The following is a 20040-nucleotide window of genomic DNA, read 5'->3' on the forward strand; positions in this document are numbered from 1 at the left end:
TCATTCAGATGTTGCATTTTTACCTTTTCTGGGCGAGAACTTTCAAGATACATGATACTTATTTCTTTGACATCAAAGGTATAGAGTCAATCTTTTATCCCGGCCACTCGTGGTAATCAGTTGCCTTTATCTGCAAGTGACTTCCAAACTTCGTTAACGTGTCTTATAAAATTCATCCCTTCAACCTGCACCTCACTCAGTACTAGAAGTCATCAAATATAATTGTGACTTTCCAAGCTACAAACCACATTCGTTGGACAAACTTCTTAACTCTCATATTGAGACACAAGCCATCTCAAACACAAGGACTGTTATTAGGAGAGGACATCTTTATTGGTTTCTTTTCACATCTCAGAAACAGAATAGGGATCTGCCGAAATAAGCAGTGGATTTCATCTCCATCCCTGACAAACAAATCATGAAACACAAGAGCATATTTCCAGGCCGAGAAGGGAGCAGGGAAAAATGCCAGTGATATTAACAAAGAAAACAGGCTTTCTCACAGAATTCTGAATCCATTTTGGACGACTGTGCTCACAGGGGCCATTTGGATATGGCATGGAAAATCCGTATAACGATTGAGACAGACAAGAGGAGCAGAACGCTTATGAGGGATTACAGAAGAAAATACAGATGTGGTGGTAAGCTGAGATGGGAAACTGTAAAGTGCCTGTCGTTACTGAGATGAAGGATGCGCTGGTGGTTGATGTCACTGTGAAGAGATTTGGGGTGGGAGGAAGAAAGGAAAAACAGTCTTAGAGGGAGCAAATGGGGCTGCAAACAAAGTGATGCATCTGTTGTGGGACAAAGGCAGGGCTGAACTTGGCCCAAGCTGGGATGTGCGAGAGCAGGATAATTTGAATTTCAGTGTATGAACCTAGATAATAAAGGTACTACTGATAACAGCCATAGTGAAAAGTACAGAGAATAAAAATTTTGAAATAACGGTCCAAGAATTTTACATGGACCATATTGAATTGGTAATGAAGATGTAAACTTCAAGAGGAAACACCTGGAAGTCACATGTTCAAGCAAGATAATAGCTTCAGAAAACTATGCCAGCCACTACCCTTGAGGTATTTCTGAATGGCTGGTGATGTAGACTTATCTTTGTACAGCATTTGAAATTCAGTGATATTCAATTAGCAAATTAACAAAAGACAAGTTCTCCTTAGGGCACTTACTGCATTGTGGTCTAAGGAAAACTACGGAGCATTTATTATTTTCAGTATCCTAATCATTACACAGACGCATAGAAGAAAGCTATCTGTTTTGGAGTAAATAGATGCACCTCCCCAGCTATCTAGGGAGAAAAACTTGCCTTTTAAAACATGGATGACTATAGTAGCTTGATTATTCTGCAGATTCAGTTCAGCTATCCAGAAGGAGCAGGTATTTTACAGAGGTGAGTACCACGGCCTGGTTCTGAACTCCGCAGGCTGGCATCAGTTGGAATACACTCTCCTCCATGCTTCACCAGACTAGCATGTGCATATACACACCCTTCAAAAACCAAGATGATGAGCTTTATAACAGAGGTGTTTCCACTTAAATCCTTATGAAGCTTTTGGTTGTTTTGCTAGCATCAAAAAACATTCTGAGTAGAGTGCTATTGCACACTTCCCTCTGCTGCTAAGACCCTGGCATCCCATTACAAAACCACGTCTTTTAAAGAACTTCTTGGAGAAGGACACAGGAATTGAAGACGGGAGTAATCTTAACAAATACTCCTTCATTTGTATTAGGCACCCAGGCAGTTCAAAACAGCTAAATCTTGTACGCCAACGAGAGAGAGGGGCTTGGACTGTTAGGACAGAATTATCTTCTATGTAGTACTCTGCTCCTCTCCCATCTTGCTGGCTACCGTGGCAGTTACTGCAATAAAAAAAAAAAGCTGACTTTTTTCAAACAAGTATTATTGTAGTTAGACTGGCTGATTCCTTCACAGATCAAGACAGATGCAAGCAGCGTCACAGTCAGAAGATCAGTACTCAATGGGTTTGTGCTTTTGTTTCTGGCAGGTCTAGGAAGCAAGAATCTTCTAATGGTTCGTACTATTCTGAGGCCTTTAAATTCGGGAATCATTATTTTGTGATTTAAGAGATTTGGGATTTAGGACTTATTTTGAATAAGAATTTTCTCCGCTAGACATGAAATCATCTAAGGACAAACTGAAGGCTTAGGTGTCAAAGTAGCACACAGTTTTTTAAAATCTAAATTTATCATTTTCCTGATGGAGACTCATTGCAACTGATAAATGGAGGCAGGTATCTTGTACAGAATTAATGACTGGGTCTATCAAACAAAAACTCCTGAAACATTCCTAGAGCACCCAGCTGCTAACATTTGATCGTAACACAATAAAGTGACAGCTGACTTTCACATCAGAAGAGTGAAAATGAAATAAATAGGCAGCTACAGTACTATGGACAAGTATACCAAACAGTTAACTTCCCTACTTAGTAATATGACTAGTGACCTATATAATGGACAAGGATTTAACATAGACTGAAAAAAGTACCATGAAAATCTCATTGTTGAAGGTCTAATCTGACCTGCAGGGAATGGTGTTGGGCTTTAAATAGTAATAGTTGTATTGTCATGCATAGTAGAGGGGTTAGATTTTCTAAACTTTTCTCAGAATGTTGGAATACAGTAACAGAAAAAAATGTTTTACAGTCCTAAAATATTTTTTACATTAAGAGTACAATGCTTGAGAATGTAAATGCACAGGATGTTAAAGAAATATCAGTGTGAGCTTACTGTAATTTTCTTCAGGAAAAAAAATCCTGTAAATTAATATACAGTCGGACTATATGTTCACCACTTGGGATTCTAAATATTTAATGATTATCATCTTTCTGTCATACAACTATTACATGTACATTCTGAAATTACTGCCAATTTATAAATTTTTACTGCTGAAATTTAGAAATGAAGTAAAGTATGGGGATATAAAGTGAATGTCTCCATGCAATGATTCACCTTATTTCAGAGCAAGGCCTCATTTCTCTGGCTTACAAAACAACGTTTTCTAAGACCCCTACACAGGATAGGCTATGTTTCTAAAGCAGCATATGAAAAGTGATAATATTCAGTAACAGAGAGACAGAGTCTTGAAAAATCACGGACCAACCCAACATTCTGTTAACATTAATTTTATAAAATACCTTACAAGAACAGATAAAGAACTTGAGCTTACATAATAACCAAAATTTAAAAAGAATGTTGAATAAAATATAAATTAATTGAACACATCACTAAGTTTGCCACATGTTAGACAAGTTTATAAAAGGCATTTTCAGATAAAATAGTTATTTGAAAGAAAATCCTTCAAAATGGAAACTATTGAAGTCCTTTTTCAAGAAGTCATTCCTAAAAGCGCTAAATTCCAGGTCAACAGGTAGTACCTGAATTTGCTTAGAATATGGTGTTCATTTGCTTCAAAATTTGTCAAGCTTTAAGACACAAATTTAAATGCTTTCAGGTCAGAGTCATCAGTGCAAAGTAAAGCTTCAAGCTGAAAATGAGAGAAATGTAACAGAAGAAATGATCCTGGTACAAAACTTCCTAAATTCACATTATGAAAAAAACTGTGCCAGATGCAATCTTGAGATACCGAACATTAACAAATTTTACCAGTGGCCATTTTAGGGTTCCAGCTAAGCCATTAACATGGCTAATCATATTAAATTCATTTATTTTATCACTATTTCAATTTTTTTTCTACTCATAGTCTTTGGAAAAGATCCATACTGCTGATGTCCACTTACATTGCTCAACTTCTGATTCAGCCAATTTGCTTAAAATGCAGTAATTTAGCCAAAAGGAGATAAAAGGTGAGGCCAACAGACATCAGAATGATGGTCTAAAGCCTGCAATGACATTTAATTGGAAGAAATACGATAGCACATGTTTCTGAGTTTAAGCAACTTTGTTCATTCAAGCACTCTCACTGAAGTCAGTCTTCCTGAAAGTTATATATGTGCATTAACACACTGCCAGGCTGAAACCCCTAAGGTCTCTCAAAGGTTAAAATATGTTTAGAGAACTATGTGTTCGAGAACTAGACTGCAGCCAGATTAATTTCCTTTAAGCCTATTAATTCCTGCATAGTAAACATCAACACTCTAGCGAAGCAATTTCTCTGTTTGACTTTAAAACTATTAACCAAAACAGGTTTGAAATAGTCTTCATGTTCCACTATTTAGAAGTGTTACTAGCACACTCATTTAAAGATTAATGGAACTCTTTTCAAGTTACCACTCAGAATATTCCTCATCAAGCTTTTTTTAACACATACTAAAAAAAAAAAAAAAAGTGTCACTGGTGGTCACAACCAGAAAAGAAGGAAAAATTTAAAAACCTTAATCTATCAGGCAGCAGTTCCAGCCTCTAACTGAAACATAAGGCTGTCATTTATACTAAGCTGCTGCATAAAAATAAGAAACTGAGTTCTCCATTACAATTCAAAATTTCAAAACTCAGTCTGCAGATTGCTTGCTCATCCTTGTAAAGCGTTCTTTTTTCACTGTTGTCATTGCTATGCTGGCAGCTATGCTAGAACCTCATTTAAGTAATTCCAGTACAACCGTAGTGTTTAATTTAATAGTATGAATCATTCTGAATTTGTAGTTAGCTAAAATGCTAGGATGATGTTGTAAAGAAACCAAATGAACAAGAGGGTTCAAGACTACACAAAACTTTCCCCCAAAACAGAGGAGAGATTTACTTGAACTAAAAGCACAGAATATAACTTCAACCAAAACTGTTCATAAGCTGTACTCAAGGAATGAACATTTAAAGGAAGTTGCAAATGCCCTTTTCTAGGACATAAACTCAGAATCATTTGCTTAAATCAAAATGAACAGAAGCTCTTCCCTATACCCTGAATTCTCCTGATCATCTTTTATCACTGAAGCAGATTAATGATATCCATACTATGCTTTGAGATGCTACAAAACAAATTATTTAATTAGTTTTAAGAATAAGTTCTTTGATGAAATGATGGACTTTGAGATATCACAGTAATTTCCACTGGGTGTTCCCAGTTACTTTGAATCCTGCAATTCAGCCATTTGCTGCCTTTAAAAAAAAAAAAAAAAAAAAAAAATCTTTAAAACAAATGCATTGGCTGCTGAGATCTGACCCTGTAAGTGATGCGACTTTTACCACTTGCTCTGAGTGAAGGAGAACACTGACAGCTGAAAGGGAACAATAAATATATACCTCGCACCCAGCTTAGCACACTGAAAATTCTCATATACTGGTCACATCTCAAAATGTGAAAAATATTCTAACTACCACGTGGCTTTATCTTTTCAATAGTAATAAAAGAAAAGAAGATTTCAAAGTTTCCTAAAGAAACAAGAAAGCAGCAATCTTAAGAATTATTTTGGAAATATTTGGACTCTTAACTTTGAGTGTACTAAGAACAGAGTTGTCTTCTCTCTCTCTCTTTTCTAAAATTGGGAAGATTTTTAATTTGGCTTGCATCAATTTGGGCTCAAAAATAAAATGTCAAAGCCTGGAGTATCACTAATTACATAAAGCAAAAATGTATTTCCAACTGAGCAGCTGGAAAGTGAGTGAATGAATTTGGGTATTAAACACATTCTTGAGAATAATAAAGTGTACAGAGGAGGAGGTTACTAAAGAACTTTGCAAAAAATATTGCTACAGTAGCATTAGGAATTAACAGTGCATCAAAGATTTAAAGTTTCCATGTTAATACAAACTGATCCAAGCCACAATGAACCACAGGATAATCACTCAAACAAAAAATTAACCGCATTCTACTTTACAGAAGCTAGAACTGGAATTTACCTGAATACCATTAGTATGATTCAAAAAGATTCCTTCTAGTCTGACATGCCTCAGTTTACATAGGTTATAGACATCTGGTGCCATTAGTGTGTAATCAAAACACAGTATTATCATGTGCATTTGGCTTTTTTGAACATTTGCAATCAAATACTCAAATTTGAAAAAGCTTTTACATGTCAGAACTCAATATCACTGCTGCGTGAAGTGTTTTATTTGTTGGTTGGGAATTTTTTATGGAAACTGTGTATAAAAGACCTTGAGGACTACAGGTCATGGAATTCATGTTAAACAGAAAGCTGCCCAACATTACTGTCAAAATACCTTTACAAAGGCAGTTCATAGACAGAATAATGCATTTTACATTCAGATATTTCCTCTCTCAAAAGCAAAGGAATCTCAGAAGAAAAAAAAAAAAATCAGTAGTGAAGGCCACATACTTTTTGCATTTGATGAGCTGAAATGCAAAAAACAATTAAAGCATCTTGTAAGAGAAAAAAAAAAACAAACACAGAACTTCTGGAAAGTGATGATTTAGTTGATGGGGTGGTCAGCATGGAAACTGTTGGGAATGCTACAGCAGAACTGACCACAAGTACAAGGGAATATGAACAGGAACATAGTACAGGCGTCAACTAGAAAACTGTAACTTGCCAACTTGTAAACAAGAAAAAGCATTTCACAGATTAAAAGTTCTAGGGAAGTAAACTTCTTTAAATTATTTTGTCAGTTCAACCCTGATTTAAAAAAGTATGGCTAGCAAAAATACATGAGCCTCAGCATATTTATAAGTCTTGATCAGAGCAGCCATGAGCCTTTGATAAATGGCTGGAAAGAAACACCCTTCTACTAAGGATGAAAGAAAAATATTCCATTCTCTTCTTTCTCTCATTCCCCAATCCACACGTGTATATGTAGAATTCACATGCTCCAAGAATATCTTGACACTGCTATAGATTGAGACGTGGGGAGACCGGTGGAGGAAAACAGACAAACTCTCTTAAAATACTACGGGCCACATCAACATTATTCTGGGCAATTTCAAGTGCCCTCTTGACTTCTTCAAAGGAATAGCCCTCTCCCATCAGTTTTGCGATTTTTGCATCCACATTTTCCGTGGAACTGTCAGAGCTGTATGCTTTCCTGTGGTGTATTTCTGGTGCAGTCCTCCGAGGAAGTGGTTTAGGGGGCCTGGCTGGTGCTTGTGAACCATCTGTTTCAAATAAAGGAGATAGAAATCATTAAAAATTGGCTTAAAATAGTGTTATAGGTAGGTCAAGCCTCATGAAGCAGTTTAAAAAGTAAAATCCTAAAGAAACATGAAGAGATATTTTAATTCACTGATATATCTCATTTTAAAATTCGGACAGAAGCTGAATTACTCAAGAACATCCAAAATGGAAATAATGTAGTGAAATACTATTTTAATAATATGGTAGGAACATGCAAGTTACAATCTGAATTATCCAAAGTTGGAAGAAAAAGAACGTATGATGAAACAGCAAAGATGGTGAAAATAGCCAGTCAAAATTTTAAAGGCTCTCCACTCTCAACCCACAGTTTGAGAACTTTTTCTTAGTCTGTTTTTAAAAAAAACCAACCCAAATTTGATCACAATTTTATTCAGGACCATAAGTTGTGCAGAAGAGGAATCCAGCCAAATATGCCCGAGGGAGAAAAATCCTTCACTTTTTGGGACGTCTTGCAGATTCTGTTCAGTCAACTGCAGTTGATTTCATGCATAGCAGCTATGCATAAGTACAGAAATAACTGGTTTCTCAAAAAAACCTCTAGTCCAATTATTTTCAGTGGTGAGAACAGAGCACGATCCTTCCTCTGGAAATATGTCCCTTTTCTCCTCTTGTATGGAAAGGTTACCTTCACAGTTAATGCTGGTGCTAAGAATCATGATGTGCTGATGAAAAAAGCTAATATTCAAACTTGCTAATCTTCTCAGAGTCAAGAGTTTCGTACTCAAGTAAACTTGGTACTTTACTGAAACCTCTTTATCCTCACTGATTCCACAATAAGAAGCTTAAATACAAGCAGGCATAGAGCAGAAAACACTTTCAAGAGCAAAGTATTTAGGAGAAAAAAAAAAGTCTTTAATCCTTCAAAAGGGTTCTAAAAAGTTCCATCGACAGTGACTTTGATAGATAAATTAGAGGAATTTCTGGCTGTGATACTTCCTGTTTACTTATACTGACAGCAACGGCATTTTGCAGTGTTAAGTACTTCAGAGGCAGTTTTTTAGTGATGAAAGAATGTTGTATTTCTAGTATTGCTGTTACAACATGCTACCTTATCATAACACTGGATAGAGAGAACTGTAATTCAACCGAGTGCATTAAACGCTTCAGATGAATGAAAATAGTTCACATTCGTGAACGTCTAACCAAGGTGTATTTTTCTCTCAACTTAGTTTCCATGCATTCAGATGAGAATGTTGCTATAAATTTTAATTTCATTTCTTAATTCAAAGAAGATAAGCAAATAGTACTTTTAGCCAGATGGTGATATTCATATAACAAACGGATGAGAGAAATTTGACTAAAAATTTACAGTAAGGGGCTAAGATTAATTTTGTTCTAATTTTATTGCCTATTTGCCTTGCAAATAGTTATGACACAACCTACAGATAGTAAGGGCTATTTCATATTTCTTATCATTTTTTCCTCTCTGAAGATGAAAAGAATTATATAAACGCTAAACATTCTAGTAAACACACCTGAAGCAGATCCAAACCTGCTATGAAGGTGTGGAAGATACATGAAACACACTGGTTTGAGAAATTAACTATAGCTCAGGAAATGTGGTTAATAACTAAAAACCAAATCAGAAACAAGTTCAAATTTCTCATTTCATTTATTTTAGAAAACTCAAGACTAAGAGAAGACTATTCTTTATATTTAAAATAATGGTATATCATGTTAAAAACAATCAGTTTTCTTTCACAAACATTTCAAACTGTTTTAATATGCACATTTTGTTGTGGACTTCATTTCTACAGAGGATGAAACAAAACTAATTTGCAAACTTTACATTTTCCCCTGGGCTTGAATTACAGAAGAAATTCCTTATGCATAGATCAGATCCTTCTGTGTGTATGTTACATGAAATATTTTTTGCTCTACCCAGTCTAATACAGGCTTAAAACTGGTTATTTCTTATATAAAACCTTCACTTTGCTGCAGCTTCCAGACATACCTTCTTAAGCAATCACATCATTTAGAAAGGTAATTTTTAATTCTGTCAGCAGATTTGCAGCATAGGCGTTTTATTCTCACTACAGTGACATCTCTCTATAGCACAGACACTTTGAGATCTTCAGCCCTCTCTCTCTAACTCAGTTCCCATTATTATTTTTTTAAGCGCTGACATGTCCTTCAGTATCTTCACATCCACATAAAATTTTAGCTGAAGCTGGGTATCACCCTGTATCCTGAGCTTAAAGATACTAAGCCTAAGCTGCATGTCTATCTGGACACTGAGATAGAGGTATTTAAGCAGGACTTTGCTTCCCAACCTCCCATCCTCTCTGATGTTTCAGCCACCGTGGATGCCTAACTAAAAATTCAAATAGATTTTCTAATTGTGTAATTCAATTAACAGTTTCTACAGCAAGGAGATTCCTCTATCACTCACATTTCTGTAATTCAGCACTGTTACCTAACCCTTAGGTAACAGGTTAGTGTAAAGGCAGAGACAGGCTCATTTAATAAGTGTTTAAAAAGCGCGGAAGAAGTTGTAAGGTGAGAGCTCTGTGGCACAGTGGGAGGAGGATATTTGTAACGATGCCAACTGTCTGTTCCTCTCTGCTGTGAAATGGCCCTCTTCTGTTCTTCCCTTGCTGCTTCTCCTGTATGTTCCATGGTCTTTCACCAACAGACTGAGAAGCATCAGAGAACCAGGTGACGAAGGCTTGTTGCGCAAGGCCCTCTGTGGAGCAGTGGCAAGCAGCTACATCTAATCTAACTGGGGTACAGGAACAAAGCATACCCAGGGGACATCTGCACTAAGGAACTGACAGAGCCGGGAGAAAGTCAGAAAGGAGTAACTGCACGTATTGGTCCATCAAGCTCCTAGGTACGATCTTCATATTTTGCATTACTGCAGCAGATTAGTCCCCTTAGGAAATCCACCCTGAAATAGCATGTGTCACCCTCGCCCCCCAACATTTCCGTGTAAAGGAATTTAAATCTGCATGCAAGAGCTTTAATGAGGCCAGGTGAGTGAATAGGCAGCAGAAAAATATACTTAACTAGCCATTTGAATCCACTTCTTTCAGAATAGCTAAACTCAGTAAAAAACAGCAGACATCTGTATTAGAGGCCTAATTTTCTTCTACCTTTCCCACATATCATTGGCTGTGCTTAGGTAAAGTATGCTAACTATTAGCAGTATCTCCTTCTCTTGCTTTTATTGTAATAATTTTTAAAAGTTTTATTTAAGAAGTTTGAAAAACTATGCCTTTAGGATAGTTAGGTGCATAGTTGAGAACGATTTCTTAAGCGTTCAATACTAAATACATTGCTGAATTAGAATAAATTTCTAACATTACATGTTAATGATCCGGTTAAACATCATGACAGCAATCTTAAAAACAGTCAAACCAAAGCACAGAAGTTAAAGGACTCCCCATGCTACTCTAGGGAGCCAGTGGCTAAATTATAATTAGATTTTAGAGTGAACTACATTTCTTTTCCAGCTGGTTCCAAGAATCACCATACGAAAGGGCTGAAATGAAGAATTTCCTAAGTGAACTGATTAGTTCAAAATAAATGCAAAAACAAAAGTTCTGAGTAGAGTCACACCGCTACATTGTCTTTTTAAATCATAGATGAAGGTGAATCAGTTCATCCTGAAGCTCATCAGTTCTGTTCTATGGAATTACTGCCACTGTAAAAACAACTTTCCAATTAAGAGCATGACATGATCTATCACATAGTTTTCATTTAATTGAAATTAAATTGAATATCTTGCTGTACATCATACTGATTTAGAATGATATTTATAGCAAAGGTCGACACATGTGGGTGTTTTAGAAGATGGCTGTGGGAAATACACAGATAGAAAAGTATTTATTAAGTGACATCAGAAAGCTCCAAGATCTTAAGTAGCAAACACCTTGCAGTAATTTAGAAAAACTAAAAATTGTTCTACCACAGAATAGCAAGAATTGCAGGAAAACTCCACAGCTTTAAAAGGTAATCATTGTCGTAATTTGTATTGTAAAAGAATTTAAAATGCCCTAAATAAACGAGGTTAACATTGTAAGACAAATAGATCCTTCACAGTGTCACATATAAATCATGCATTATAAAACTTTTTTTTTTTTCCTAACTGTTATATTAGTAGAGGAATCCTCCCAAAAGTGCTACTATTAACCAAAGGCATCACACTAATTCTCAAATGTGCTATTCGTTAAAAATTCTGTAGCACTCTTCAGGCTTACTTAATTTCCCCTGTACTTTAAGTGGAAAAATATATTCTTTCATTCCTATACCACAGCAGAGATGAACTACGTATTCCTAAGGAGAGATATAATTACAATTAAAAAATTTATCATTTTCCCACTTGTGATTGTTGCAATTAAACACAGATGATCATTACAACTGAAAGACTAGAGAAATCAGTCCCTTCATTTCTTTATGCTAACTAGAAAACAGTTTTCACACACAATTCACTCTTATCTGGAGAATGAATAACGGTTCAAAGTATTACTCGGCTCTTTCTTTGTGTGGTCTCCCCACACAGCAAAATGATGCAGGTAGGACAATCCTCCCCCTTCCTCATATACCATGCACATCTAAAGAAAAGAAAATTTGTCTACGAATTGGTGTAAGTACTTTGAAATAGAGGTAATACTTTATTTTATATTTTATAATTATTTTAATTAATTTGAGTAGCTTTCCTTTAAATACTATTTGTGTTGCCTGAAAACCATAAGCAAAATTTCTATGGCAGAGGAATTGCTTCTACTGGACCTGTTCCGTTGCAAATGGAAGACTGAATTTTAATTGGTTTTGGTTCTTGTTGTTTTATTAAAAAACATTTTAAAATTTTCTTAGAACTTCAGACAAACATATTAGCAAAAAAGATCAGAAAATAATAATACTTTAGGGAGTGAAGCTTTTTTTTTTTTTTTTTTTTTTTTTAGGAGCAATGAAACAAAGATGGAAGTGAGATGCGTATGGTCCCTGCAGGACTTCTGATCTCTTGTGAGCTTTAAAGGTGGCAGAAAAATCTCTGCCTTTCTCAAAAAATAAGGAACAGTAGAACTCACATAAGCATTCGGTTTGGCAGCTGGTGAAACTGTACACCTACAGACAACAGGTAGCCACTTCTACCTTTATTGCTGAACTTTAATGTCTGTCATCCTTTGATGATTTTGTATTTTTGTAAAGCAATACTACCATTGCCATTTGTTGCCTGGAATGACAAAAACCTTATTGGACTTTATGGATGAAAGTTAGTTGCTTCCTAAAGTTGTAATTTTCTACAAGAACAGTTTTCTACCTTACCTGAAGAGGGAGGAAGTTGATCATAGTCTTGAGACGTCCTATTTGTTTTGACGTTTTCTCCAGCTACTCTACGAGCAGGTGGCAAAGGAACATGACCAGTTATCGGATCAAAATGGGGATCTGTAATAACAGAACAAAAAAGGTGTCTTAGAATAATTAGAATTATTATTCGGGGGACAGGGAGGGCTGATGCATAGAACCTAGGCTTAAAATAGCCTCCCTTCAGACAGAGGAGCCATGAATCCAAACAGAGGTGTTCCCCATAGCACATGCATATGCACGTATACATCCAAATTCAACGCTTGCATAGCAGACGTAACTATGTCTTGAAGTGACAAAAACAAGAACACAGCTCAAAGGTGGTCTATCCTGCACTGACCATGGCTCTTTTGTTTACATCCATGGGGCACCTTTCAATTACCCAACCCTGACACTGCTAGGATTGTGGCTGGCAAAGCATGGCAGAGGTTGCAAAGCCTGAAGCAGCACAATTAGAAATATCCCAGCTATTCAGTTTGGTTAGAGCTTGGTAACACTTCTATGCTTTGCAGTTCACAAAGACTGCAGGGCAGATTTCCTATTCATACAATCCCAGCTATGGGTAAATATTACAGGGACTGGTAAAGGCTGTGACTAGGCTTTTCAGTTCTCTCTGCTGATTACAGGAACAGAATTTTTAAAATGAGAGAAATATATAGTCCTGGCATATTGTGTCCTTTTTTTTTTGGCTATTTGGCTATTGAGGATGCAGCTGAGCAAGTGTTAACAACATCCTGCACCCGGCTTCTTCTCTGGACTCATAAGAGTGTTTGTATGTGAGTGCAACTTTTTGCTGTTGTTGATGATGAGATTATTCTTCTAATCTGACAGGCTCTGATGGATAGCTGAGAAATCACCCCCAAGACTTGTACGGAAACCAATCATCAAAACTCATCATAAATCATCTACAGCAGTTTATTTGATAAGATGCAAAGTGAGTAATATGGCTTTAGAAATACCATATGAATAAGAAAAGACCAATCCACACAACCATGTATGCCTAAGTAGATGTAGACACTTATAAGATTAATTAAAACTGCTACTATAAGATTGTATTCACTATGCAAATATGAAGAACAATACATGGCCACAGACACATTTTCCAGATTTTTAACTAAAAGCCATTAAATGTTTTTTAACACTATCAGTGATGTTTCTTAGATTATTTGGAAATAACACTTAGTAATTTAAAACTCTGCATGTTTCTGGCAACTGCACACAGATCAACGGAGCTTGTGTGCATCTGTGTGTGAGGGCTTCTATTTTTCCTCTCCATTCCCATTAGAACTGAATGGCGCAGTATGTGTTTCTGCATCAGGTGATACAATTGAGGCACCCATTCAGACTGGACTGAATAATAAAAACATTCCATAAAAGGTCATTCCAGTTCAACCTAAACTAGCTCACTTTCATCCCACAGCTAGTATCATTCGCAAAGGTCAGCCAAACGCCTGACAACCTGTCAGGCTATCATGGAGTTGCACATGACTGCTTGTCATCTACTTTCTGGCATTCCTGTGATACCGTTGCCAAAACATTTCATTTATCCCTCTCCATACAGCTTCTAAGAAAAATAGATAGAAGGAGGAAGACATCTAACCGCACCACAAGGTAGATAATCACTGAAAATATTCCTGGGACAGGTAAACTTAAGACATCAATATCCTTTGGAAGCTTCCACAGAGAAAAAAAAGTCACTTCACAGGTATGCACTATAACCCACAAAAATCCTGTTTTAATCTGTACAATCAGCAGCAAATGTATTCAACTTAATTAACCTGACAATCAAACACTTTTCAATTCAAAGACAAAATTCATAAATTGTGAACATAGCTTTTATATCCTTTACAAGCAAAATACTGGACTGAAAAAGCATCACAGTGATTCATGGGGAGAGATAGGTAAAAAATTGACTTATCAAAAAGGTTATGAACCACAGGCGCCTGCAACTGTGCTCACAATTAATATAGTTTTACAACAAAATTTTACAACAGTTCTAACAAAGCAGGATGTTCCTTTCCCTTATTTTCCAGTTTTTCCCCAAGTTCCAACTTGAAAATAAACCCCATGAATTATGTTTTACTATAGAAAACAATGGAGTTGACAAAAGCATATAGACTAGTATTACAGATTACAACAGAAAACTTGGCACTTCACAAGTAACAACTCTTACTAGAAGAGTACAATTTACTAAAATGTCTAGCCTGATATAAAAATATTGACCTTATTTCTTTACTTTGTGATAATGAAAAGTTAAGTCTTTTTATATTGAGTTGTTTCATCTCCACCATTTAAAAACCCCTATTTTTTAATTTTTTGTATAATGAAGTATAGACAAAACAGACTTCTGAAGCCTGATGACAACTTTATCACAGAACAGATAAGCTTCTGAAGTAAAGGAACAGTAAATAAAACACGTTCTTTTCTTTGTATTCCTACCAGAATGAAGGAACAGTTCATGTCCTGAAGGAGGTCGGCTACCTGAGCCAGCAGGTTTTGTGTGCTCAATCACACTGTGCCGAGCAGGTGGTGGTGGTGGTGGTAGTGAAGGGGGTGAGCTATCAAACGCATCTTCGCCTGCATTTTAGAAAAGAATTATTAGATGAGCAAAACTTCATTAAGAACTGTAGAATAAAGAGCAAAGCTTAAAATTTATTTTTCTCTGGCTGCTGAGGCCATTACTCCTAGGGTTCATCTGGCAGCTCAGTGACTCCAGTAATGAAATTGTAAACCTGACTCTTACTATGCACAATCCTCTTCCAAAACATGCTCTGAATGACCTTTTGCAGTGCTCAGTTTCTTTTCTGGGATGGGGGAAGAGATTTCTTTTAGTGGCTCAATTGCAAAGAGTGTATTATAATGAAAGCTTTCACTGAATATCACTGTAGAATAACAGCTATGTTTCAGTGGCTAAGCAAAAATACTTATATTCAATGTAGTCAGCATCGGTGTTCGAATCTGCTACATTTATACTGTGCATTATCTTTATCTGCTGTTCTAAAGCTCTGACCCCAGATATAAACTGAATTTTCTAGGGCTTGGCAAAAGAATGTACCCCTTACACAAAGGTGGTGCAGACAGGATTAGGGTTACCAAGCAGTGTGATTTTTAGGTGTTGTTCTGCCTTCAATTCTATGTACTGTCATAACTCAGGAACACTTCAGGGACCAGAGAGAGTACAGTGCAGGAACATAGCAAATGTTCAAAAGGTTTTATGGAACCAGAAAATTGGATGATGACACATACCCTGCAGTCTAACAATCATGCAGCTGAGTTTGTCAATGAAGGTGTGGGTGGTGGCCAAGAACAGCCCCAGTATATATGCAGAGCTCACTGACTTTTGTGTAGGAGAACAGAACAGAAATTGGGGTTGGAAAAGATAGCTTTTGGTAGTTGTAGGCAGCAGTGAGTTTTGAACTGTCCCTTCATAGTAGAAAAAACCCAGAAACAAACTTACTAATTTAATTTAGTTTTCTTTGACTTAAATACCACCTCTTTGGCATTCTTCTTTGTATTTGATAAAAGAAGTGGAATTATTTAATTCCTACAATAGGAAAAACCCTCGACTCTTGCATTAAATTGCAATGCTCAAACTTCATATTAAGGGCCAAAAAATTATAATTTATTTTAAGAAAAATGGTTTTGCTTTTCTTTATAGCTTGAATACAGATTTAGTATGCCTTTTCATCTGTCTTCCATGAGGGCTCACAGACAGATACCAAGTACAGATCATTGACACAAATAGTGACTTACAGCTGTAATATTTAGCCCATAGCTTGTTTGGTAGTCTTAACATACTCAACATTGGTTGTTTTTCAATAAACATGGCATTTGGTTCATCTAGGCAATGTTAACCATCAAATGTAATCAGCAAAAAGTCTGCAACCTAAAGGGGGCACCAGAAGATCATAATCGGAGGGTGTCCTGTTGAGCAAAGAGCTGTGTTTTGGGTTGTCTCTGGTAGGAGGTCGTGCAGGTGGCAAAGGTACCGGAACAGTAGGTGCATCATAGACATCTCCTGAATGACACAATCACAAGAAGTGAATGTTTTCTTGCTGTACCCCTAGAGCAGCACAGAGTAAATTTTCTTGCTAAGTAATGAAAAATAAAAACGTACCTAACTCTGGATGTTTTGATTTCTTCATCTCAGAAGTAGTACTGTGTGTCCCATTCGTTACTCCAGCACACTGACCATTCTCACACACCCTGAAGACAGACATAAAACAGGAAGCAATCAACCAGTTAGCCAAGTATAAATTCCCACAGTGACCAAGTACCCAAGCTGGCAGTCATATGGAAACGAATGAAAGACGATAAGCTGCACCAATTTTAAACTTTACAGTTTTTATATTGAGAGCAGATACTGGTTAACTGTCAAAAAACTCCTTTGAAGAATTATACTGCTTTCTCGGTGGGATACTGACATGGCTTAAATAACTTAACTCAAGGCTGCAATACAAGATAGAGGAAGAACTAACATTAAACATAGTCCTCACTTCAGAGCTCAGGTCATTAGTTTATTCACACAGTTCAGTCACAGACTCAATCCTATTTTGCTTTCCCAGCTGTTGAATTTTCCCTAGCAGAAATATGGTAAAGGGAAATGTGGATTTTGGTAATTATCCATGCTGAAGTACACAGAAAAGTCATTAAACAAAACAAAACAAAACAACAAAAAAAGCTGGAACAGAACAACACACCACTAGCAATAACAAATTTCAACTAAACTCTTAGCCAAACATTTTAAAAAAAAAAAAAATTGAACTAGCCAAAGCAGTTTTGAAGGCGCCTATTCATTTCTGTATCAAAAAGCTGAGTCTCACTGATACTTCTACCACAGTTTACTAGTTTTTTAAAATGGAAGCATATTACGCCCTCAAAATTAAACAGCATCAAATTAAACATGAATATCATCTAAACCAAACAGTATAAAGTTGCCTATAATCTTGTCAGAAAAATATTGGAGATGATTTTTGTAAGATGACTCTGTTCAAATACTGCACAGAAAACCAGAACAAAAGCCTTTTCAAATTATTATATGTTGTTTAAATGAATGTGAAAGAACTGGGAAATTACTCCTGTCATTGTAACTGTGGACCCTGCATATTCAGAAAGAACCAGAGTTTCTTTGGAAAAAGGCCACCACACTAAACAATTCCAGCTTAAAAATAAAAATCCCAGCCCACCGTGCACCATTATTACTAAATAGTAGCAAATCTGCTAGAGCTATATACAGCTAAAATTTTGGATCATGGGTTTTTACCAGTAGTACAAACATTAATAAACCTATCAGCTTCAGCCATATGGAAAGGAGGGATGAATAAAGGTCTGGAATCATTTAAAATATATGAACAGGAAAGAGGAAGTGAAATTGTGTTTGTGGTCCCAAGGGTTATAACTAGGAGTAATGAAATCAATGTAAGAATAATTACAAGACTTAAAAAACCAAACCAAAACAAAAAAACTAATGGTAAGAGCTGTTTTGTTATGAATTAATTTCCCCAGGGAAGTGGTAGAGGAAGTGTTGCTTCTATCTTTGAAATTAGATTGGTTCAATCTCTCAAATGCAGTGGATGCAACACTTCTTTTGACTCCTCAGCATATACACTAAATAACTAAGGACATTTTCTACTTTAATTTCAATCTATTCTGCATCTGCCACAGGCACTAAGATAACTTAACACGGCACCACTTCAGAAGTCTTCCGGTCATAATAAGCCCAGTTAAGTGATCAGTTTACAAATCATGCTGAAATACCTGTTTACATCAACAGTAAACACCAGAAAAAAAGGCAGCAAATGAGTACTAAACAAGCAAGCCTTCTGTCCTTTTCCTTTTGGAAAAACCTTTATTAGGAAAGGATAGTGAATGTAATAATGTATCATTCTTCTAATAGTAGCCTAATTAGTAATGCTGAAATTTTTTCCCTCCATTTCTTATTGCTGAACTTGCCCCATACCTGGGAAGAGATGACCAGCTGTAACAAACCAGACAATTAATTGATCTGCCAGAAAATAAGACTGTGAATCATTTTTTGTATTATTCTTGCAATATTTTTAGCATTGTCATATCTACTGGTAAAAGAGCAAAAAGTCTGAGAGGCAATGCAAATTTGGGGGTAGGATGGAAGAATGACATAGTTCCTAAATTACAAAACATCCAGAAGTAATTTTGTAGGCTCTTTAGTTTACTGAAATCTCTAAGTACTATCCAAGAATGGAGGAAGCAACACTTAGGAAAGAGATAAGAGGTAACACTGGGGGACGGAACTGAAAGGTGCTAAGAATTTATGACAATTAAAAAAAAATAATAAAAATTGTTCTTAACAGTTTTTCTAGACAATACTGAAAAGTTAAGCTTTTATTGACACACACCTCTCCATGAGATTAAAAGAAGCACATTAAAAGAATACAGCATCAACCAGAATCAAGGTTCTTTTTGAAAGCTTTATCTCAGCTTTCACATCTAAGCAGTGACATTAGCTAAAAGGAGTCATTTTAAGTACATGGAACATCATATATATTCATACACAAATATTCAACAGGATTTTCTTTTTTTTTAATGCTTAGGAGAATGGTTTGTTTCGAGTTAAAATTCTTATTAGAATATATCATAAGAAGAGTTGGTGGTTTTAATCATAGAGCAATCTGAATGGCAAACTGAGGTATTTTCTTTGTAGCAAGTCCTGGATTAATGCCAAAACACCCACCATAACTGCAAGACCAAGTACGCTAGCTAACAAATAAACTAAAACCTAGAAAAAACTTTGAAATCAGCTTTCCAATCTACAGTCTCCATTAATAATTCTAATGGCCTGGTGAAATCCTGTACCAGCCAATTGAAAACACTCAACTCTTTCTTTTTTTTTTTTCCTGCAAAAGAAGGATACCAGAAAAAGAGAAGTTTCTAGTTTTCCAGGTGTTTATTATCTCAAGAATCTTTCAGGGTGCACCTAGATATTAGCATTTTAGTTCAGGTCAGGAGTATGAATTGAAACAAATCCCCACAAGTCATCCCCACTTACAGCACTTTGGTTTACATTGCAGAGAGGTCTCAGAGCTTGCAGACTCAATTGCTTCTGGATGATGTTAACTCAAAAGATGTCCTGCGGGAGCTCATCCAATGTGCTCCAATTACTAAAGGGTATTCTAGCCACAGGACCATGTTAGGGCTAGTCTGAATCCAAAACTTCCCAAAACATACAGTGTGGATGTGAGGACCTTGGAATCAATTGGTGCCCTCTGCAGACCCACTCCTATTGCACCACACTACTTACTAACCTAGACATAGCCCTCAGAAGCTGCTAAACCAAGGTAATCTGTCCACATACTACTCTCTTCTGTTGCAGACTACTTCTTGTCTAAGAAAGGTTACAACCTGTGTAACTCTAGTCATGCAAGCAATTCAGCCTCTATCAGATGACTTGCATGGTACAGAAAGACATTCCCGTGCAGAAGCACAACACGCTCAGATAAAAAATGGCATAGGTAAAAAGGATTAGGACCTTGGAATTATTTTCTTTTTTCCTTCCCATTTTTTTTGCTTGGCCAACATTGAGAGTTTTATTCATAATTGATTTTTTTTTTTTTTTTTAAAGCCTTATAGGGTAGATAGGAATTTAAGTACTCAAGACTATAAAGCTCAGACAACTGTG

At 36.2% G+C, this 20040-nt stretch overlaps 1 protein-coding gene across 2 annotated transcripts in view; it reads right to left on the bottom strand.

Moving 5' to 3' along the window:
- Window positions 1-309: 309 nt before the first annotated feature.
- CBLB (Cbl proto-oncogene B) overlaps window positions 310-20040 on the bottom strand; it is a 136111-nt gene continuing 116380 nt past the window's right edge. For both annotated transcript variants that reach the window (XM_076350328.1, XM_076350334.1), the window contains exons 15-19: window positions 16504-16592; window positions 16273-16404; window positions 14826-14963; window positions 12348-12467; window positions 310-7036 (exon numbers count right to left, since the gene is read on the bottom strand). In XM_076350328.1, the coding sequence (XP_076206443.1) occupies window positions 6774-7036; window positions 12348-12467; window positions 14826-14963; window positions 16273-16404; window positions 16504-16592 (742 nt within the window). In that variant the 3' untranslated portion in view covers window positions 310-6773. The remainder of the gene's footprint in view (window positions 7037-12347; window positions 12468-14825; window positions 14964-16272; window positions 16405-16503; window positions 16593-20040) is intronic.

This window comes from Aptenodytes patagonicus, chromosome 1 (assembly GCF_965638725.1).
Source record: "Aptenodytes patagonicus chromosome 1, bAptPat1.pri.cur, whole genome shotgun sequence".
Classification (NCBI taxonomy): domain Eukaryota; kingdom Metazoa; phylum Chordata; class Aves; order Sphenisciformes; family Spheniscidae; genus Aptenodytes; species Aptenodytes patagonicus.